The sequence below is a fragment of the Saccopteryx bilineata genome, chromosome 1 (assembly GCF_036850765.1).
Source record: "Saccopteryx bilineata isolate mSacBil1 chromosome 1, mSacBil1_pri_phased_curated, whole genome shotgun sequence".
In the NCBI taxonomy this organism is placed as follows: domain Eukaryota; kingdom Metazoa; phylum Chordata; class Mammalia; order Chiroptera; family Emballonuridae; genus Saccopteryx; species Saccopteryx bilineata.
Genome location: NC_089490.1, coordinates 17,111,837 through 17,135,033, shown reverse-complemented (window position 1 = coordinate 17,135,033; position 23,197 = coordinate 17,111,837). Strand labels below are relative to the sequence as shown.

General features: G+C 56.4%; 1 protein-coding gene across 2 annotated transcripts in view; it reads left to right on the top strand.

Annotated features, from left to right (window-relative positions):
- KIF6 (kinesin family member 6) overlaps positions 1-22,864 on the top strand; it is a 403,829-nt gene extending 380,965 nt beyond the window's left edge. The window contains exons 17-22 of one of the 2 annotated variants that reach the window (XM_066252931.1): positions 1,468-1,552; positions 3,255-3,390; positions 5,808-5,905; positions 14,378-14,467; positions 16,140-16,246; positions 21,948-22,864. In XM_066252931.1, the coding sequence (XP_066109028.1) occupies positions 1,468-1,552; positions 3,255-3,390; positions 5,808-5,905; positions 14,378-14,467; positions 16,140-16,246; positions 21,948-21,958 (527 nt within the window). In that variant the 3' untranslated portion in view covers positions 21,959-22,864. Of the gene's footprint in view, positions 1-1,467; positions 1,553-3,254; positions 3,391-5,804; positions 5,906-14,377; positions 14,468-16,139; positions 16,247-21,947 lie in introns of both variants that reach the window. The other variant, XM_066252930.1, reaches the window with a different exon arrangement.
- Positions 22,865-23,197: the final 333 nt, after the last annotated feature.

Genomic DNA, 23,197 nt, shown 5'->3' with positions numbered 1-23,197 from the left:
GACCTCAAAACTTGACAATGGCCTGTGACAGGCTGGCATGGCCATAACAGTGACAAAACTCCTGGAAGAGTGTCAGAGGCTGCCTGGAATAGACATTTAGCTCTCTGGGACCTTCTCTGCCACTCACTAGCTGTGTGGCTTTGGGTCATTCACAGCCCTCTCTGAGCCTCCGAAACTGACCGAAGTGGGATGGTGATGCCTTCCCTCTCGGTCGTGTGAGGAAAGGTGCAGAGAGCACTCGGCCAAACCCGACACGCAGAAGGCTCTCGATCAAAGAGAAGATCGTCGTTGTTGATCGCTCACCTGCTATGGAAATAAAGAGCCTGAAATGGCCACAGCTAGCAGAACCTTTCCCCAGCCTGTCCCTCCCAGGCCGGTCTGGAGTAGCATGCCCAGGTGTCGGCTCTATTAGAACGTGCTATGGTGCCAAGTAGTGAGCTCCCACCCCTGGAAGTAAGTATTTAGGCAAGGAAGCGAATGGCCATCCATCAGAAATGTGACTGAGGAATTTTGGAATCCAAGGCCCTTGCAACCAAACAGACCCATATTTGGACCCACATTCTTGAAGTTGGCATGTGGCCTTGGGCAAGTGAACCTCTTTGACCTTCAATGCCCTTGTCTGTAACATGGGAACAATAACACCTCAGAGGAGTGGGAGAAGGATGAAGTCTGATCGTGTCCAGAAAGCACCAGGCCCACAGTAGAGTCTGCCCGACATGGAGCAAAAGCAGGGCCTTCTGTGAGGCTAAAACATACGCAGAGACGCCCGGGGGAGGAGCAGACCTCAGCCACTCGGCTGGGAAAGGACAGGCTCCAGACAAGCGCGCTAGCCAGAGTGGGCGACCGGGCACCCAGCGGCAGCGGTCAGCATGCGTGGGGACACAGCCCTCCTCCAGGCCCTGTCACGGTCCTGTCACCCTGTCTTATGGGCAGGGCGTCCGAGTGCGAGTTTCAGCTCTGGCTGCATTGCCGGGATTAGCCAGGCTCGGGAACCACTGCTTTAGAAGGAAGTCAAAAGCAGGAGGCTAAAGACACCAACCCTCCAGCTGGCGTGAAGGAAGGCGTGGGCCGGTTTGGTGGTGTCTTCTCGGTTGGCAAAGGGCTCTGGATCGGAGGAGGGGGAATGCTATTTTGCATTTCCCCTGGGACTCCAGAGGAAATGAGTGAAGTCAATAGTAAAAGGACTAGCAGCGACATAAGGAAGAATTCTCTTCCCGCAACCTGACAGGTGTCGGGCAGTGGGGGGGACAGCTGACGGAGCCTCCTGGTGGCTTTCATTAGAGCAGAGGTTGCCATCCAGAGCAGGGGGCTGAAGCCAGTCCCCATCCCAAGGCCCCAGAAGGAACTCACCCGTGTCCCGTTTCATCTCGGGGCCCCCTTTGGCTCTGTCGTCTGCCCTCCATCCCACACCCTCCCCTACGCCTTTCCTCCTCGTTGAGGTAAAGCATGAACATCTCCTCTCCCCAGGCATCTCAGAAAACACGGCCGTGCCCGCGGTGGAAGACCTGCTGGAAGAGAAGCTGCGGTCACAACTGGAGGAAGAGAAGAGAAGGTGCCTTTCCCTGTCCTTGCCCACCCCGCCCCAGCCTCAGAGGGCTCCCGGGGAGGCCTGGAGCTGCCCAGGGCCCGCAGAGCGCCACACCCCACCCCGGCCCGGAGCTTCTCTGGGAAGGGGGTCCAGCAGCTGGATCCTAACACAGCTGGATAATATGGTGCTGCCTTTGAGCAGACAGATGGGATGCAGGATCCCCGGGCAGGTAAGGCTGGACTAGGGAGCAGAAGTATCAGGCAGGGGGAGCTGTTTGCTGGTGGCACCCGCCCCCACCCAGTCCCTGGGTGGGCAGAGGAGGCTGATGCTGCAGAAGCAGACAGTCTGGTCCACTGCTGCCCTCTAGGGGATCCGAGAAGCATAACCACGAAGGTCTTCCGCCCACCGCAGTGGTGCTACGCACTTCCCTCCTCTGCCTGTTTATCCATCCGCAAGACTTCCTGAGAGTCCCATACCCTCATGCAGTCATTTAGGGTCCCCGGGTGATTTCAGTTACAGAGCAGGGAAGCTCAGGCATAAACAGGCATGTGGCCGTCACTGACACACAGCCCGGTCACAGAATCTGGTGTAACACTCCAGCCAGGCTTCTTAGTTCATTCGTTCATTAATGCATTCAGCAAATGTCTGCTCTCCCCTCCATGCCTGGAGAGGTTTCGAGGAGACCAAACAAGTCACCTCCTTGCCCTCAAGGTGCTAATGGTGTCATTGAGCCACCTCTGGGCTGGCTAGGTGTGCCCCCTGAGCAAACCCCACCACCCTGCCCACCTCCCCCCCCACACACACACGCCCCTGCCATCCTCAGACTTGAGGACAAGGTCGATGCAGCTGTTGGGCAGGTCCCTCCTGCCAGCTGTGCCGCGTGTTTTCTCCTGCCAGCGTCCTCCTTCCGGAAGGACCCCCTGGACCATGACTCTCCACCCCCTGGGTTCACACCCCACTTGTCCTCTTTCTCCCTCACTCCATTTACTTTTCCCAGCTCCTTCCCAACCCACTCTTCTGTGTCTTTACTCCAGCTCATCTGTCCCCTTGGTCCACTCTTCCAACCTCAGGGTCATCTTAGAAGTCAGGCTGTCTCTGCAGATGGGCTATTCAACTGCTTCCCGTTGGACAACTTCTGACTCATTGTAGCATGTCCAACATGCACGTACGTGCTAACGAATGTCACGTTGGGCTCCCAGCATGAAGGTGACCCAGCGGAACAGTGAGGCAGTGAAGACTGTGGGTCTGGAACCAGAGGGCCTGGGTGCCCCTCCTGGCTCCTCTCTCTATTAGCTCTGTGCCACAGGACAAGTTCCTTAGCCTCTGCACGCCTGGGGTTCCCAATCTGTAGAGTGGAGGGATGCATAGCAGTCTCTTCTTCATAGGGTTGTGGAGAGGGTTGAGTGAGTGTATAAACATACATACATAATGTACATATCCACTGTCTGGAGCCAATGCCTGCCCCTTAGTAGGAGCTTAGTAATGACAGTTATCATTCTTGAAGATGGGTTGTTCATCTCACACACAGAGGCTCATGCTTCTCTGTGGTGGACGGAGACCCTGGCAGCATCCTCCAGCCTCGGTGGACAGCTTTTGGGTCCCAGGCCCTATTACCAACATAGCCCCCTCACGCTACTCAGGGCCTCACAGGCCCTGCAGCTGACAGTCCGCTGACAGCCCTCCCGCCCGCAGTGAGTTTCAAGACTCTGCCCCGATTCCGGTGCAGGTATAAAACAATGTTCAGGCGCCTGAAGGCCCTGAAGGTGGAGATCGAGCACCTGCAGCTGCTCATGGACAAGGCCAAGGTGAAGCTGCAGAAGGAGTTTGAAGCCTGGTGGGCGGAGGAGGCCAGCAGCCTGCAGGTAAGGGTCGCTGGCCTAGAACTTGTCCTGAAGAACGTCACAGCAGCTGGGGCGGGGCCAGACTCGGCCCCCGTGGGGCTGCCAGGGGAAGAAGAGTGCCGAGGGGGCGGGGCCAGACTCGGCCCCCGCGGGGCTGCCAGGGGGAGAAGAGTGCAGAGGGGGCTTCACCCCCCAGGCCCATGCGCTGGTAGCCCCCAGCTCGTGAAGCAAGTACCCGTTTTAGTAACAAGGGGTGCAGGTGGCCTGTGCTCATTGTCTCCTTCCTCTGGGGATTATCACATAGAAAGGTGGGGGCTGGAAGGTGCAGCCCCCAAAACAGATGGATTTGCCACCCTTATCTTGTGTGATGTTCTCCTGTGATGTCATATTGATAGCACTAGTTGTTTTTTTCTTATTACAATCATTTTTATTTTCAAAATTTTAGAAAAGACAGAAAAGCACAAAGGAATAAAAACTACCATAATCATGCCACTTAGCCAATAGTATCATGTTGAATTATATTATTTTATCTCCTATTTATACATATACATTCATAGGTTTTTATGAAAATATATAGAATCATATTGGTCTTTGAGCATCACAGATGGCTTTCTTTTTCACTTAAATACATAACATGACGACTCTCCCATGTTACTCACTGTCTCTTCACCGGCATTCTAATGGTTGTCCCTATTCCACCATAGGGATTTATTCCAATCTCCTTAAACTAATCTACTGTTTAATGTTCAGATTCTTTCTAGCCGTTCACTGGAGACATATTTGTACATAAACCTTTGCATGTTTTCTAAACAAATTCTTGAATGTTCTCGATGATCTAATGAAGACTAAAATAACCTGTTAAGAAACACGAAGCACAAACCCCAGTTCCGGTGGTCCCCGCGAGCTCCTCAGCCGTGGTGCAATGAGTGATGAGGCACACGTGGTCACATCGCTTGCGTGGCTTAGCGGCGACCTGATAGGCCAGTCCCTTCACTCTAAGGACAAGGAAGCTGAGGAACAAAGAAGATATCTGCCCCCCAAACAGTCAGGTGGCAGGAACCAACATGTCACCAAGTAGCCATGTGAGCCAACGATCGAAAAGAATATTTGGATAAAATTAAATACACAAGATGACAAAGAAAACCAATAAGACTGAAATACAGTTCTCAAAACTCTGTTCAAATAAAGTTATGGTGTAGCAATATGTACAGCACTTTACAAATGCATTAATTTGTAAGATCCAGGGGCAGGCCCAATATTTACCATCATTTCAAAGTAATGATGAGCACACTATTCCCAGATTTCTGCCACTGTAATGGGATACGCAAATCTCCATGATTTGTACCCGTGACGCAGTCACTGGTGCTTCTCAGTCGATGGTGGTTGGTTGTCTATATTTGTCGTTGGAAAAAAAATGCTCCATTTCAGGTAGAAGATAAAGATGTCATTGGTCCCCACCCACGTTCACAGCGCCCCTAGGTCCGGTCGCCGAGGTCATCAGTGAGTGAGGCGTCGGCCGCTGCCAGCCCCCAAGGGAGCTCAGTCCCTGAACAGTAGATGAAGGACATCCCATATGACTCAAGGAAGTGTCCGAGCAAGGCTGACAGGGTCAGACTGTCTATGACTTACTCAGACAGTGGCAGCTCCGTGGGTCCTCTGACCCACAGGACGTCACCGAAACAAAAGGGATCGGATGACCGCTGCAGGGATGATGAGGCACCCTGCGCGGAGGAGCCGACCCCATGCTGCCGCTGAGCAGTTTTACAGCCTGCGCATGCGCCCTGTGTGGGGCGGGGGTGGGAGACAGCAGCCCTAAACCTCATCAGAGCACGGGAGGCGGTGAGGGGCTGCCCCATGGCCGTGTCTTGGAGAGACAGGATGGCAGTGGGAAACGACCGTGTGGCAGCTGCTCATCAGCCGCACGCTCTCGTGTTCTGGGAGAATGCCAGGGCTCTGTGCCAGGACTCAGGTGAGCTGCAGTTGCCCCTCGCCCACGAGCACTGCGTGGAGACCGCAGGTTCCGGGGGCGGGGCGCAGCTCTTCTGTACGCGCGGGCTGGGCAGGGTTCTGCCCACTCTGGTAGCAGCTCTCTGGGCCGAGGGGAGGCAAACCCAGGAAGGACTTCTGCAGAAGTGTCAGGTTCACATTTTAACCTTTTTCATTTCCTAACTACAGAAAGTAATACATGCACAATTCGGAAAACTTAGCCCAGAAAGATACAAAGAATAAGTCACACATTACCTGTAACCCTGATGTCCAAAGATACTGTTTTGGTGCCCATCATTATAGTCATTACTCTGTCTAGATTTACTCTTCCCACATGTGTCCCATATACCACCTTTTATAAGCTAGTTATTTCCCCCTAAGAACTAAACCAAGGACATTTTCTGGTGTCACCAGATTCAGGCTAACACTGAAACTCCTTCCTGGGCCAGCAGGTGAACTCCCCAGCTGGAACCTCGCTCAGTCACATGCAGCCTTTCCCCCAGGTGCCCGAACCCCAGCACGGAAGGTCGCTCCCGCCCTCGAGCAGAAGGTAAGACCAGGACTCCGCCGACAGGCTCTGTGCCCAGAAGCGGCCCCCCCGCCCCGACCTGCCCCTCCCCCCACTCTCGTAGCTCTAAGTGTCTCCCTGTGGGCCTCATGCTCCGGGAGGATCGGTGACTTTCACAGTTAGATCACGTGTAGATGCTCAGGCCAGGGGCTTCGAAGTTGTTCGAGCACACACACACCCCCCACCCCAGTCCTGCGCCCTTGCTCTGACAGCCATAGACCCACTGCCATGGCAACAAGAGAAGCATGAACCCTGGTCCTGCACCCTGAGAGGGAAGAAGGGATGGACAGCAGGTGGGAGGGGAGAGTAGCCTGGGAGAGGGAGGGGGCGGGGGTGGAAAGAGGGGGCCGGCCTGCCAGGATACAGGGAGCCCTGTAAAGACTGTCCTCGCACAGGCGGAGGACAGACTCCCCGGAAGGGCTGCCCAGAGCCGTTCCCCTGAAGGATGCCGTGACTCGGCAGGGACGCTGCCTCCCCACACACCACCTTTCAAAGCCAAGTTCCTTCTCGTGCCGTCCACGTTGTTATCTCTCTCCAACCTCACACCTCAGGCGTAAGGCCAGTGACCTAGGTCTCGGCCGTCCTCCGGCCCCCCGACGGGCAGTACTGTCATGACAGAGGCCAGGGCAGGGGCGATCCTTGGGGCGGGTTTGAGTGGGAGCTGAGCTCTCTCACTGAAAAGCGGTTGGGGACAGGGGGGTTGTGTCAATGTTCCCCCATATGATGTGACAGGAAGGGCACTCTGCCTCTGTGGTCTTCTTCTCCCAAACCCATACCCCCAGTCACCTCGGGGGAAAACAGCAGACAGGTCCCGGGGATAGGGGGGTGCATTCCACAGAACACCCGCCCAGCGCTCCTCAAAGCTGTCACAGCCATCAGACACAGGAAGTCGGAGACACTGTCACAGGCACGAAGAGGCTCAGGAGACACGACAGCGAGAAAGCGTGATGTGCTGTCCTAGGTGGGACCCAAGATCAGAGAAAGCACATTAGGACTAAAATCAAGAAAATCAGACTAAAACACGGACTTCAGTTAATAGTCATGTTTGGGCACTGGCTCTTTGGTTGTGGTATACGTGCCATTCTGGTGGAAGACCTTATAATCAGGGAACTGGATCTGGGGTACCCAGGAATTATTTGTACTATCTTTACTACTTCTCTGTAACCTAGATCTCTCCTTCAAACAAAGGAATGAACAAGCCCGGCACCCCTGCAGCCCCCAAGCTGGGCCTCCGTACCAGCACCGCGGCTCATAGTCCCGTTTTAGGGAGCATCTCCTGGGTCAGCCCCGAAGCCCAGGGTCCACAACTGCCCCGGTGTGGTCTGTCTGGTCAGCCTGGTGTTTTAAGGGGAGAGGATCAATCCCTAAGAGAAAAATTGGTAAATTGGGCTTCACTGAAATGAGTGGTGCTTTGCAAAAGAGAATGGAGAGGCAAGCCACAGGCCGGGAGAAAGTTTGTGTAGAACGTAGCTGATAAATGACCTGTATCCAAAACATACAAAGAACTCTTAAAACAGAGCCATCATTTTTAAATTGGGCCAAAGATCTGAACAGCCGCCGCACCGAAGAAGAGGTGCAGATGAGAAGCTCGGCATCACATGCTGTCAGGGAACTGTAATTAGAGTAACGACGAGACACCGCTGCACACCTGCTAACACGGCTTCAGAAAAAAGACAGCGCGGAGCGCTGCTGAGGACGTGGAGCAACGGGAACTCACGTCCGGCACCGGTGGGAACGCAGAACGGGGCAGCCCCTTCGGAAGACTGTGTGACAGATAGTTCCTCACAGAAGTAAAAGATGCTTTTGCCATGTGTTTAAGGAATCACACTCTTTGGTGTTTGCCCAAAAGGAGCTGGAAATGGACGTTCACAAAGAAACCTGCACACGGAGGATGTTTACAGCCGCTTTGTTTGTAATCGCCAGAACTGGAGGCAGCCGAGATGGACTTCAAAAAGTAACAGACGGACAAACCGTGCTGCCTCCGGACCACGGAATGCTGCTCAGCTCAGCGATAAGAAGACATGAGCTGTCAAGCTGTGGAAAGACGTGGAGGAAGTGTACGTGCATGTCACCAAGTGAAGGAAGCCTGTCTGAAAGGCTACATGCTGTGTGATTCCAGCTGGAATATTCCGGAAAAGGCAAAACCATGGACACAGTAGAAACATGAGTGGTTGCCAGGGGCCGGGGGTGGTGGGGTGTGGAAAGGAAGAGTAGGGGAACATGGGGGGGGTAGGAAGAGTAGGGGAACATGGGGGGGGTAGGAAGAGTAGGGGAACATGGGGGGGTAGGAAGAGTAGGGGAACATGGGGGGGTAGGAAGAGTAGGGGAACATGGGGGGGGTAGGAAGAGTAGGGGAACATGGGGGGGTAGGAAGAGTAGGGGAACATGGGGGGGTAGGCTGTGAAACTGTGCTGTAGGGTGCCGTAATGGTGCATATATATCACTTCATTCATTTTCATAACCCACACGGTGTGCTACAGAAAGAGCGAGTCCCACGGAAGCTATCGCTTAACAATAACGTGTTAACATGAGCTCATCAGCAATAATGCATATACCACACCATTGCAAGCTGGTGATAATGGGAAGGCTAGAAGGCGCGAGAGGGGTTACATGGGAACTCTCTTCTCTGTACTACCGGCTCAATTTTCTATAAACCAAAAACTTCTCTAAAATATAGGCTATTCGTGAAAAACAAAAGACACTTCACATCGGTGTCCCGCACGGGTCCCTCCACACAACCTCTCCCGGTCTCGGGGTGTGGCTCCTACTGCATTACTGCAGAAATGTCCTGCCCAGCAAATGGGAAGTCCCATCTCTAATTCTCCTCTGGTTTCAAAGACAATGAGGAGAGAGAGAGAGAGGGGGAGAGAGAGAGAGAGAGTGTGTGTATGTGTGTGTGTGTATGTGTGTGTGTGATGACCAGGGCGTGTCAGGAAAGGCCCAGTCAACACACTCCAGGGCTGTAACGTAGAAATAGACCATGCCTGTCAAGTGAAGTTCAGAACCTTGAATTTCAAAGGTGCGCGTCAGCTCACCGTGGGAGCTTCTCCCAACCTGCTCCTAGAGCTCCACCCAAGCCCCCCGATGGCTGCTGGCAGGACGGTCTCGGGGAGATGGCTCTCAGGTGGGCCCTGGAGCCCTGTCATCGGTGGTGGCAGCAGGTGCTCTGGTGTGACCTCTGAACCCCAGCAGAGATAACCAGGTGATCTGAGCAGTGTTTGTTAAGAGGCCTCGACTGTAGGTAGCACCCCGAAATTCTCTCCCCCACAAGAGTTCAATACCAAAAATCACAGGTGGGAAGGTTCCAACAGGCCGGTGAGAGGAAGACGGCTCCTGCTAGAGAAAGGGAGAGGCCAGGGGCTCCCCTCAGCCCCCGACAGAGAGATCACCTGCCGGCCACTTGCCCCGTGGATGGGGGAGGGCTGGCAGAGCTCTACCAGGGCAGGGAGGAGCCCCTGTCCCAGGTCGCTGGGGCATCAGACATTCTCTGTGAGAACCAAGCCGTGGAGGGTCAGTTCTTAATGTCCTTAAATTCTCCAAGGACACAGCGTTGACCTTCTTCTCTTACCGCAATCACATCCCCTGCCATTTGCCAAGGGCCCTCTGGGCCAGGCTCTGAACAGATGTGCGACATAGGCTCTGTCATTGTCCCTGCTTACAGATAAGAACGTTTGGCTTCCAAGAGATCAGTTAAGTTGCTCAGGGTCACGCCGCTAACACGTGCTGAGACAGGACTGGAACCCAGGCCGGCGGGAGTCTGGCCACCCCCAACCCCACTCCTCAGGTCAACTTCCACTACGTTAATGACCGCCCTTCAGGGACACACGGACGTCCTGTTGTTTGGTAGGAGGTGGCATATTCCTGCTCCTGTCTGTACTACTACATACGAAGGTGCTTTCTTTACATTCTGCCCAACGCCAGCTCCTCCTGCTTGGGGCCTTCCCCTCTCCCAATGTGTCCACAGGCCGATTTTCCTGCGGGCCAGGATTTACAAAGTGCACATCTGTGCGCCCTCCGAAGGCCAGCCTCTGACCGGAAGACCGGAGCCCCCTGTCACAGGCCCTGCTATTCCGGGCGGGAAACCGTAGGATGAGCCCCTCGTTTCACCAATGAGAAGAGTGAGGCCCGGGAAGGGGGCACGGTGTCTTACACTCCAGTTCACGATGTAAAGAGCTCCAGCACGGTCCACAGCTTCCCTCCACGCTCAGTGGCGTGTCCTCCTTCCTTCCCGCGCGCAGTCCCCCTCCCTGCCTCCTGTCCTCTCAGCTCTACTCCTCCCTCCCTTCCCTTCCCCACTCCCTTCCACCTTCTCACTCCGCCTGTCTTTACTCCTGCCCTTCCTCCCTTTTTCTTCTGTCTTCCTCCCTTCTCTTCTATGCCTCTCCCCCCTCTCTTTTCCAGCCAGGGCCGCCACTCTTGATGGCTTGCCCTTTTGTCCCTTACCTGGGCACTCCCTGCCAGCCCTCCGAGCATGCCCGCCATGGGCCAGGTCGAAGAACTAGCCCTGGGCAGGGTCTCCTAGCACATCCTTCAGAAACCAGCTGTTAGAATCAGGCTGCTGTCCCCACACCCTCTTTGTCTGAGAAGTGGGACCCTTGCGGGCCTTGGCATTCCTGGGTGTCCCAATTTAAGACGATCCCCAGATGTACCTGCTAAGAGATCTTTAACCCTGAAGTTCAGATCCTCGGATTTCACAGGTGCCCATCAGATCACCTTGGGTCACCTGCAAAGAGTTCCCTTTTAGACTTTCACAAAAGGGGTGGTCAATCCTCGGCATGGCTTTTTGAAGCAGCGGGCCCTTGGGCAAGCCAGCTCCCTTCTTTGGGATTCCCTCTCTCTCTGTAAGGTGTATCCATGTCCCTCTGACACTATTATTCTACGGGCAGATAAGTGTCCCAGTCCCACGGAGGAGCCGCCAGAGCAAGAGAGCACGTCCGGCTGGCTGTCTGCAGCCGAGCTCCAGTGTGGCAGCCACTGCCGGGCCCGGCCTGGGTCCCGGGCCAGCCCTCTGCTCCTCAGGTCCTGAGAGAAACCCGGTGCCCTCATCCCCAAGTGTGCTCGGGGCCCACAGGCTGATCCCACTAAATCCACAGCACTCTGATTGGCAGCCTAGGAGGTCTAATTAGTATTATTAGTGCTTATTAATCCTTATTAAGAAGGCAAATTCTGATGGCTGGCATGTTCTCCCCAGAACAGATGTCAACATGAGAAATGAATGCAGCGTCACAGGCTGATTGGTCAGGGGAGAGTACAAAAGTAATTTGTAACATGAGGGCTTCAGAAAACAAGCTGTGACATCCGGTGACGCTGGAGCAGCTTGGGGACCAGAGGAGTCATTGCCCTCAGGAGCCCCAATCCCTCGCAGCTGCCGTGCTCCTCCGCGAGCTGTCCGGGTAACAGGCTGGGTGTCCTGCCGCGGTGTGAGCGCGACGCCCCTCTGCCCTGCGGTGTCCACATCTGCCCCCTCCCACCCGCTCCAACCCTCCGCAGTTTGGCACTGTGAACACCGCCTGGCATCTTAGAAAAGTCAAGGACTCATCTGCGTGCCCATGGCTTGATCTTGTAAGATTTGCTACAGCTTGCAAAGTGACCTGGACCTACAGAATGGAAAGCCCTTTACTCTTTCCCTCTCGCCACCTGCACCAGGACCTCTTCAGAGACAACCCTGAGAATTGCCCACCCCACCCCCGTTTCCTAACCACAAGCGTGCAGAGCCCGCCCCCTCGTGGCGGCCTCCGGTCCTGCAGCCTCCACCCACCCAGACCCGCAGCTCCCCCACGCAGCCGCAGCCGAGAGTCCCTGGGATGCTGGGAAGTACACATCAGGCGGAAACGTCCCAGGCTCTGATTCCCCTCCCCGTTCGTTTGGCCCACAGTCCTGAACCTGTGGGGGCAGGCCCAGGGTGAGAAGCCCAGCTGCCTGCCGGAAGAGACAGGGTCGGGGCAGGGGTAGGGGCTGTAAGCATGGGTGGGACCCCGGGTTTGTCAGGTGCGTGGAGCATCTTGGACTCTTGATGCGGACTTGGCAAATCCCAGGCTCCTGTCTCTAACCCTGGCTGGCTCGGCCTGTTTGCATCTGTAGTATAAGAGGAGGGGTCTGACAAGGTGACTTTTTAGGCCTCTTCCAGCTCTGACATGGTGTCCAGGCAGGACAAACCCAAAGCAAAGGAGAAGGTCCCGTTCTGTCACTGGCATTGGGGGCAGCTTTGGGCGCTGGCCCTTTACCTCCCAAGGGGTGCTTCTGGGTTCTGCTATTTGCAACCAAGAATCTAGGGCAAGGCCATGCACCAGGCAGCCTAGTAAAATGGGCGCAGTTGCATCTGCGTGAGCTGTCGGCTCTGACCCTCACTCAGGAAGCACGGTGCTGGTCCGCTGGGGCTGCAGAAGGGCCACTGGCGGGGCTGGGGGTGAGCCACACATCTGGAGTGGGCTCCCACAGAGCACTGGAGTCCGATCCAGTTCACAGAGCAGCCTGCGGAGAGCATGGATTCTGGCAGCTTCCAGAGTCGTGGTGAGATCCAGACCCTGCTACTCGCCAGCTCAGTGACTTTTAGAATTCCTTTCACTTCTCTAGCCCTCAGCTTTCTCATGTATCTAATGGGGATAATGAGGCTGTTGAGAGGATGAAATGGCACGATGTTTGCAGAGCACTTTCTCAGGACCTGGCGGGTAGACAGTGCTATAAATGACAGTTGACATCTTTGTTGATTTTGTCCAGTTTACATATCCAATACGTGCAGTGCTCCAATGAAAATTAATATATAAACCATCTGTTATAGACTGAATGCGTCTCTCCCAAAATTCGTATGTGGAAACTCTAACCTCACTGTGATGGTATTTGGAGGTGCGATCTTTGGGAGGTGATTAGATCGTGGGGGTGGGGGCCCCACGAATGAGATTAGTGCCCTTATACGAGGAAGCCAGAGAGCTAGCCCACTCTCTTCTCATGCAAGGACACAATGAGAAGTGTGCAGTCGGAAACCCAGGAGAGGCTCTCACCAGAACCCCAACCATGCTGGCACCCCGATCTCAGACTTCCAGCCCCCAGAACTGTGAGAAGTGGATTTCCATTGTTTATAACCCACCTGGTCTGTGGTACTTTGTTATAGCAGCCCGGCCTGACTCAGACAGGAATTATTACCAGAAGTGGGGTGCCGCTATAACAAACACCAGAGCATGGAGAAGCAGCTTCAGAACCAGGTGATGGGTAGAGGCCAGCACGTTTTGAAGCTCACGCTGGAAGAAGCCAAGGTCGTCGTTGTACAGGGACGTCTAGAGGCTCAGAACGGAGAGAGAAGAGGTGTAGCGGGAGCCTCCATTTTCTCAGAGAAGACGCAAACAGTTGTGCACAGAGTGTTGATGGAAGTAAGGCTGGCAAAGGCCATTCTGATGAGGTCTCGGACAGAAACGAGGAACGTGTTACTGGACAGTGAAGAGAAGGCAGTCCTTGTAACAAGGCGACAAAGGACGCGGCTGAATTGTGTTTGTGTCCTAGTGTTTCTTAGAAGGTAGAACTTACATGTGATGAAGTTGGATGTTAGCTGAGATTTCTAAGCACAGTGTGGGAGGAATTTCTTGGCTCCTCCTGACTGCAAGTGAGAAGGACAGGAGGAATTCTGGGGGGCCGGGAATAAAATGTAACGGACTGAATGTGTCCTCCTAAAATCTGTATGTTGAAACCTAAGCCCCAATGTGATGGTGTCAGAGGTGGGATCTTTGGGGGGAGGGGAGTGATTAGGTCATGAGGGTGGAGGCCTCACAGATGAGATTAGTGTCCTTTTAAGAAGAGTCCAGAAGAGCTACCTCCCTCTCTTTCCACCAGGTGAGGACTCAGCTGAGCCGGCAGTCCGCACTCCTGAGGAGGGCTCTCACGGCAACCTGACCATGCTGGCGCCCTGCCTCAGCCTTCCAGCCTCCAGACCGAGAGAGATAAATTTCTGTTGTTTATAACCCACCCGGTCTGTAGTATTCTCTTATAGCCGCCTGAACGGACTAAGATGTCATTCACAACAGGGGATTACTGGCGCCTTACTCAGCTCAGGCTACCATAACAAAATACCATCGACTGGGCAGCTTAAACTACAGAAGTTTATTTATTTCTCACAGTTCTGGAGGCTGAAAAAACCCATCTCAAGGTCAAGAGACTCATGGTCGGGGGAGCCTTGTTCCTGGCTTGCAGATGGCTCCGTCTCGCCATGTCTTCATGGCAGCGGTACCTGTGGTCTCTCTTTGTCTTCCTACAAGGGCACCGATCCCATCACGGGGGCCCCACCCTCGTAATTTTATCTAAACCTAATCACCTCCAAACACCACCATGTTGAGGGTTAGGGCTTCCATATGTGAATTTTGAGGGGACACAAACATCCGGTCCATACAGCTCCTAAGTATAGACCCTGAATTTCTCTTTGGTAAACCTCCTCCCATATCTTCTCCTTTGTGGGTTTGATTTTTACAGTGATATGAACGCCAGGAAAATCTTGCCATCGCCTGGCCCCATCCTGCACAGCTGGGAGCAGACCAGCACCCGTGTCCCCCTGGATGGCAGGTCTGTGGTCCTCCTCCTCCCTCTGACACCTGTGGCAGCCCCTGCTGTGGGAGGGCAGGGTCAGAGCTGTCAGTCTGCTTCTCCCACAACCTGAGGAGCCCCTGCTGTGGGAGGGCAGAGCCCCTGCTGTGGGAGGGCGGGGTCAGAGCTGTCAATCAGCTTCTCCCACAACCTGAGGAGCCCCTGCTGTGGGAGGGCGGAGCCCCTGCTGTGGGAGGGCAGGGTCAGAGCTGTCAGTCAGCTTCTCCCACAACCTGAGGAGCCCCTGCTGTGGGAGGGCAGAGCCCCTGCTGTGGGAGGGTGGAGCCCCTGCTGTGGGAGGGCGGGGTCAGAGCTGTCAGTCAGCTTCTCCCACAACCTGAGGAGCCCCCTGCTGTGGGAGGGCGGGGTCGGAGCCGTCAGTCAGCTTCTCCCACAACCTGAGGAGCCCCTTGTCCAGTGACCACAAGTGCAGAGCCCAGGGCTGGTCCCCACCCTGGTACCCCGGAATCCCCTAGAATCGCTCCCAGATGCCAACTCCCAGAGCCAGGGAATTCACTCCCAGGGTCCCTGGGGCCCTGTGTGGGCAGAGATACTTCATGTCTCCTGTGACTAGATGTTCCTGGGGCCATTAAAGGAAAGAAGAGCCAGCCCAGGGACAGCCGCACTGTAGGCCACGAGCCCCACCGCAGGGTCCCCGGGCAGGGAAGGACAGTGAGTCTGGCCTCAGTCCTGAGAGCCCTACCTTCCAGGCTGAGCAGAGTGGGGCAGGCCCCTCCCGGGTGCCTGCGCCCGTGTTCCCACGGCAGACCCTGCTCCTCCCCCACAGCGCCCAAGGGTGACTCCCATCCTAGAGTGACCAGCTAGCCCGCCAGCTCCCTGTCCCTTGTTGTCGCTTGGCTTTAGCACTTCTGGCTGAGGTGCCGCTGCAATGCTGACACAGAAAATTACTTGTGACCGTGAACAACACTTTGTTACGTGCAATCCTCAGTGCCCCTCTAAGGAAGTGGAGACTGTCACCTGCAGTGTGGGGTGACAGGTGTGAGGATGGAAGCTTGGCAAAGCCAGGGGAGTGCACTGCTCTGAATTTTCTTGGGGGGGGGCGTTATATGTAGAAAGTGGATGGAGAAAGAGGAAGGAGAAGGCCACATAGTCCCTCCCTTTCTAAGAGGATTGCCACAAATCTCATTGGCCAGAAGCTGGTCACCTGCCACACATAGCTGCAAAGGAACCTGGGAAATGTAGTTTTTTTAAGCAGTGGCAGCTTATATAGCTAAACATTATGGTTCTGTTTTTAAGGTATAGGAGAGAATGGTTCTCTCTGCCTCAGGAGCTACTAGCTAAGCCATGGTGGGGATGGGGACACAGGGGAGCCATCCTAAGGCATAGGACATCTAAATCAGGTGCTGAAGGAGATAGGTCCCAGGTCAAATGGGCTTGGTTTGGGTAAGATCGAGGAGCTAGGGAACAGGGTGGGTGATGGTGAGGGGGTGAGGAGATGGTGAGGATGTGACATTTGTGTGGAGAGGTTCGCTGTGGCTGCTGCTCAGGTGAGAGGGAGGGAGGCAGCGGCAAATTCCTTCTCATCGTGTCCTGGGTGGCACCGAGTCACCGAAACGGAACAGCACTTGGGAAAGGTAAGCGCTGAGTCCAAGCCTAAGGTGTGGTAACGTGTGACTGTGGCTGTTCCCAGCACCCCCAAGAGGCCGACGTCGTCCATCCCGCTCACCGGAGACAGCCAGACGGACGCCGACATCCTGGCCTTCATCAGGGCCAGACAGAACATTCTGCAGAAGAAATGTGAGTACACCTTCCTCCAGGGCCCCGGGTCACCGTGCTCTGCTCACCAGCACCTGGGAGAGGTGAGGGGGAAGGCTGGAGCAAGCAGGGAGGCCAGAAGGAAGTAGGAAGTTTCCAGCATGTTCCCGAAGCCGCAGGACTGGCCTTACAGTCACTCCCACGTGCCTGGCCCTAGCAGCCTCCTGGAGAAAGCCCTCAGAGGCAGCATCGGAAACCCCAGGACAGACCAAGGCGGTGGCCGGCCCGGCTGTGCCTATCCTGCTTGGCAAGGTCTCTCTCCCTCTTCCGGGTCGTCGGCTCCCTTTGTTCTCTGTCCCCGAAGCCAGCTCTCCTTGGCTCGGTTCTCACCAATCAGGAGGGACTGAGTGAGGGTTTGGTGACCTGTGGGACCCCTGGCTAGAAATATCCATCTCCCGCTGGAGCGTGGTGCCTGCCCCTGGGTTGCAGACGTAAGCACCACTCAGAGGCCCAGGTCTGAGGTCACCGTAAGTTACAGAAGGAACGTGTGCGGTGTGCCGGACATGGGAGGGAAAGAGAAGGACCTTCCTGGCCTTCATCGCCGACACCCCGTTCCTCTGCGGCGGGGGCCAGACCTCGCGGTCCTGCGCTCTATTCCAGGTGCAGAGGGGACCCACCGAAGGGCTTACACCGTGGCGGGTTGGGATGTGATTGCCGCTTCGGAAAGCTCCCCGGGACTGTTGCACGTGGTGTGGGTGGTGGAGGACCAGGCTTCTGGGAAGGTCCAGGGAAGGGGTGCGGGCAGCCTGGACTGACCAGCGGGTTGGACGGGAGCTGTGAGGGAGAGAGGAGAGCAGCGGGACTCCTGGGCTTCGGACCTGGGCCCCTGAGCAGCTGACAGGCCGGCGGTGCTTTCTCTGAAACGAGAAAGGCAGGGAGGAGTGGGCATGGGAAGGCCGAAGGCTTCAGGGTTCTGGCTGGCCCAGCGGGAGCCTCAGACGCCAGGTGGGACCCAGGGGAGATGGGGGTGGGCACCTGTACCAGCGTCCGGGGCTCGGCAGGGAGGTCCGGGTAGCTCTGTGTAAAATCCCTAGTTGCTGACAGCGGGTCCCTGGCACCGTGACACTTAGAGGCAGGCTGGAAGCTGCAGCCAGAGACACTGAGAGGGCCCAGCCAGGCGCGAGATGGCCCGTGGGGAGTGGCCGTGGCCTCTGCCAGGTCTGCGGGAGAACATTCCGGAGACAGGCCGTGCTGCTGCGAGGCTGCCGACCAGCGCAGGACGATGGCCGCTTGCCTGTCGTGCTGGCCTGCACACACCCCTATTAGGCCGGGGGCGGGGGGCGGGGAGAACGGAAGCCCCTCTGGCTGCAGGGAGGAGGGAAGAGAGGAGAGCGAGCGGGGACAGGGAGTGGAGACAGCTGTCCGGGGGGCAGGGGGCTTGTCCCTGTGAAGAGAGGAGGAAAGTGAGGCTGCAGCCAGAGGGCACCGGGTGGGGAGGGCTTTTAATTTGCTTTAAATGGTTAGAAAGCCGTTTCTAGACTGAAAGGGTCGGCCCAGTAGAACGAAGGAGACCGATGGGGTGGGAGAGAAGACAGGAATGCAGGCGACTCTCTGAGCCAGTACAGCACCTGGCATCTGTGCTGTGAGTGGAGAGAGAGCCCGGCTTTGGGGGCGCAGAGGCCCCCTCCCCAGAACAGCCCCTAAAAATCAACCGCCCCGTCTCCCGTCAAGAAGTCCCACAAGTGAGCAGGGGTTTAAAGTTACGTTTCTCAGCCTTTGTACACGGGACGGAGATGTTCTCATCCACCATCTCGGGAGGGAGGAGACACTGGCCCAGAGCCTGTGCAGGCGGCGTCTTCCTGCGCACTGTGACCGTGTGACCGGACAGGGCGGAAAGCCGGCTGAGGTGGGCGACACGTTTACTACAATGTGGGCCTCACGTTACCAGTTATACTTTTTTTTTCTTTTTCTTTTTTTTGTATTTTTCCAAAGTTAGAAGCGGGGATGCACCTGACCAGGATCCACCTGGCACGCCCACCAGGGGGCGATGCTCTGCCCATCCAGGCATCGCTCTGTTGCGACCAGAGCCACTCTAGCACCTGAGGCAGAGGCCATGGAGCCATCCTGAGTGCCCGGGCCAACTTTGCTCCAGTGGAGCCTTGGCTGTGGGAAGGGAAGAGAGAGATAGAAAGAAAGGAGAGGGGGAGGGGTGGAGAAGCAGATGGGCGCCTCTCCTGTGTGCCCTGGCCGGGAATCGAACCTGAGACTTTCACACACCGGGCTGACGCTCTGCTGCTGAGCCAACCAGCCAGGGCTGCCAGTTATACTTTTTTGATTTATATTATTTCGTGTGATGCTTTCAACACTCATGTGAGGTATATGGAGCCAAGACTTTGATCCCCTCTCTTGACAGGTGAGGAAACTGAGGCACACCGAGGTTGGCTAGCTTGCCCAGCAGACAGACGGCAGCGCTGGGGGAGGCTGGGTTGCGTGAGCGCCCTCCTCTCCCCGGGGCCCGCTGCCTGGGAAGCCTCCCCGCTGTCCGGGTTAGTCTCTTGGCCTCCACCTTCCCTGCAGCTGGGGAGCTTTATTCTCCAAACAAACAGCGGCCTGGAAGTCATTCATCAAAACAAACCAGTCCGAGGGTTCAATTTCTATTCTTAAGGGAAGAAAAATAATCCTGGGTTCTCAGTGACCCCCAGGGCCGCAAAGGAAGCTGAAGACAGGATGACAAAGGGTCCCTCCCCTGCCAGGTCGGGGCTGCAAGGCCAGCAGGTGCAGCCTCTCCGGACGGACGGGTGGCAGATGGCCCGGGTCCCTCCGCACAGCGCTTTCCACGCGGCCCACTTATCAGGCCTCCCTGTCAGGCAAACACGCCAGCGGCTGGGGCCCAGGCACCTTCCGCGGCCAAAGCAAACACTCGCCTCTCCCCTGGGCTCCCTCTGCTCTTAATTTAGGGACCTGTCTGTCTGGGCTTCTTCGAGTGCGCTCATTACGGGGAATTTGTAACTCTTAGCCTGGGAGCCAAGGAGCCCAGAGAGGCTGGTTTAACATCAGCCTCCCGCAGGCCCAGCCCGTAGACCTCACCGAGGGCCCGGTGAGTCTGCTTGATTTAGGGCTCCTGGAGAAGCTGTGCAACGTTTAAATCCCCGCCAGGGGCACCTGTGGACAGGTATACGGTCCCGTAAGAGACATTAGTCATCCCCGGTGTCAAATCTGCCGTTTCCAACTTCCAAGGATGGCTTTCAAATCTGAGAAAATGAGGGTAAATCCTTTCTACAGCGTTTGGTTTGTTGTTGTTGTTTTTTTAATCTTCCTTAATCCCTGAGTTTGGAAGCATTTCCATCTGGACCTTGAGGTGACCCCATAACCACGACAACCCTTTCTCCAGCTGGGAGAACGGTGCCAGGAAGGGGCTCTCTGTCCGAGTGCCCACCCCGCCGTCCCCACTCTGAGGAGCCTCCAGCGCTCTCTCTCCTTTGTTCTGGAACCTTCCCTGTGGAATGGAAAGAACACGGAGCCCGGAGGGACGAGACCTGAGCACAGGGGCTATCTCTGCCCTTTGTGAGCTCGGAGGCCTCCCTCTTATCTGTCAGGTTCAGCTGCCTCCTCTGCCCCAGAGGTCACATGGCCCGGATCACGTCAATCAAAGTCCCTGTGTGAGCGGGAAGTGGGCCTCTGTGGTGAGATCTGGCCCACAGCGTGAGGGGCAGTGGTTCTTAATGGTTCACCCATAGCGGCACCCTCCATTCTGGGAAGCTGCCGTCCCAAAAAATCTAAATATAGACCGGCAGCTTTATCCTTTAACTGGGGTTCATAAAGGAGAGGATGAATAAAAGTGGCACCTTTTATTTGGGGCTGAGGTCTGTCTCTGTGAGTTACCGGGCCTCGGAGTGTCGTGTACTCTGAGTCCAACTCTGTGGCGTTTCTGCTCCACCCGACCCCCACCCTGTCATCACTGCACCCCAGTGTCTGTGGGGGCCGGTGACAGTCCTGGGGTGGGAGCCGGCTCAGTCTGCATGCTCCTGGCTCCGGCTGCGTGTCCCTGGTGCAGAAACGTCAGACCAGGGACTGGTCTGGTGAAGCCACGTGGCTGGTGGTCCCCAGTTCCCGCCCTCGCCCATCCTTGGAACAGAGATAGGAAAGCAGGGGGTCTCAGCACCGGCTCATCGGAGTCCCCTGGGCCCACCCCGGGGACTCTGATTTAATCTTCCCAGGCGTGGCCAGGGCATCAGGATTTCCCAAGCCCCCCCCCCAGGGGTTTCCAACAGGCAGCAGAGCTGGGAATCGGGTCCAGAGGGACAGCACCTCCGTGTGCTCTGCAGTGCCTGCCGCTCTTCCTTCCGGTCCGAGGGTCAATTAGGTCAGCCGGAAGTGTTTTAAAAAATGAAGCTCACCTTCGTGAACAGTGAGGCCAGCCTGGAGTGTTGCACACAGAATGAGACTTGAGGGACCAGGGATCACCGCCTTGAGCTGTTTTCAACCTCGTCCTCCCAGCTACCTCCCCTTGTTCCTCAGCGCCATGAGCAGACCACGCCCGCCCGCCCCGCCCGCTGGCAGGTCCCCTGGCCACCTGACGGCTGCAGCCGCCTCACCCCTCAATCTCTGCCTGCGCTGAGGGGTTTTTGTTTGTTTGTTTGTTTTAGATGGAAAGGGACAGACAGGAAGGGAAAGAGATGAGAAGCAGCAACTCATAGTTGCTGCACCTTAGTTGTTCGTTGACGGCCTTCTCATATGTGCCTTGATGGGGGGATCGGGGGAAGAGGCTCCAGCCAAGCCAATGACCCCTTGCTCAAGCCAGCGACCTTGGGCTCAAGCCAGTACCCATGGGATCATGTCTATGAGCCCACACTCAAGCCAGTGACCCTGTGCTCAAGCTGGTGAGCCCCAGCTCAAAAGCCAGCGACCTTGGGGGTTTTAAACCTGGGTATTCAGCATCCCAGGTCGAACGCTTTATCCACTGCGCCACCGCCTGGTCAGGAGCCTGCTGTAAGGTTTCTTAAACACCGTGTTCCTTACTCCACTAGTGCACCCAGAAGTCTGCGGAAGTTCCCTTCTGCTCTTTCCGTGACAGTGAAACCTGAAGCAGATTAACCGCATGTCACTCACAAGAGTTCTGCTCACACACTTCAGTGGCCGCCGAATCTAGGGGTTCTGTTGAAGTGCAGACTCGGGCCCCGTGAGTCTGCGTGGGGCCGGGATTAACAAGCTCCCCGGGGATGCCGGTGCTGCTGGTCCACGGGCCACACTTTGAGATGCCAGGAGCCACGCTCACCACCTCGCTTTTCCCGGGTGTTGGGAAATGAGGAACACAAGACCCAGAGCACTAACATGATTTTCCCAAAGTTGCGGGTGTCCCAGGGAGAGGACCATCCTGGCTAGAACTTGGGGGCTCTGGGCAGCCACGGGAGGTGGCAGGCAGGGCCCATGTGGTCAGGAGGGGCCACGCTGGAATATAACAAAGATCTGGAGCAAAGAGCAAGAGGCGACACCCTCTCGGAGAGTGAAGTAGGATGGTGATTCTGGCTCAGAGAGAGGAACCCTTGGCGAAGGGCTGAGCGGGCTTCTTCCTTCAGAGCTCGGGAACTAAATAAAGCCCGGAGTCAGGGCCCTGAGAGTGTGTGCCCGAGACCAGAGGGGCGGGGGTGGCCTGCAGCCCCTGCCCCGCCCTTTCAGCCCAGGAGAAGTCGGGAGAAGGAGCCCCCAGGCACAGGCTAACCAAGAGCATCCTGTCTCCTTTCAGATTCCCAGTAAGTGTCCGGCAAGAACAACGGACGGACGAAGGCACCTCCTCTCACTCGCCCTGGCTTCAGAAGTGACCTGTGGGCTGCTGGGAGCAACCGGTGACTTTGAGTCGATGGAGGGGACTGTGTTTCATTACGGATGGTCACCTGGGAGCTGCCCGGGCGGCTGGGGTCCTCTTAGCTGTGGGCACGGGAGCTCCCGCAGGACCGGGCAGTGCCGGGGCTCTGCAGGCAGGACCAGGGCTTCAGCTCCTCTCCTCGCGTGGGTCTCCTTAACGAGGGTAGACCTTTCAGACTATGAAGCAGCACCATCGTAAGTTGGTGGCAGGGGGCGCTCACAACTGGAGGGTCAGGGGAAGTCATGGTTCGTTTTAAGCTATCGTCCAGCCCACCCCCTTGCCCAGCCCCTGGTGTGGAAGCCGGGAATGGGTTGGGCAGGCCAGGCTGCAGGTCAGAGCCGAAGACAGGGCAGTGGGATGCAGGGCATCTTGACGGCCAGTTCCAATCTCTCAGACCAAACCCTACACCATCACCCTGATGCCCGGATGACCCATCAGCAGCACCTGACTGAGCTGTGTCTCCAATGAGCCACCCACCCTGCAGCGTCTGAGGACATCAGAGCCCCCAGAGCGCAGTGGACAGCTCCCAGGAGCTCTGCAGCCTGGGCACCTTGGTGCTCTGCCGGATTTGGGCGGAAGCTCCCACTCCCACCAGCGGGAAACAGCGGCAGGGGTCTTGTCTCAGGGGGCCTCAAGGGGCCTCCCAGCACTCCGGACCCTGGCTCCCAAGGCAGCTCCCGCGGAAGGTGGGCCGACCCTCGGGGGGCGTCAGGTGGTGGCTGCAAGGTTCCAAGCCAGCGGTGGTCAGCGGGCAGGGGAATGACACCCGGAAATGAAGCCAACAGAATAAAAGTGCATGTCCACTGCTCCGGTTCCCTCTGTCCTGTACCCACAGGACCCCGTCGCCCGGGAGCGGCAGCAGAGAGAGAGTCCACGACAGCTGGCTGATCTCTCGCTTCTCAGCACGGGAGGGGGGGGGATCATGCTGGGGAAGGCAGACCCTTACATTGTAGAGCTGGCCAGGCCCGTAGAGCCACTGGGATCCACACCCTCATTTACATAATTAGGGAGCTGAAGAGCAAAGGGGCGGTCCCAGCTGGCTCAGATGTAGCTCCTTAGAGGCACAAGTCACCACCTTGGGGGGTTGGGCTTTCTCTGACCACCCCAACTAGGGGTACCTTCTAGTTACT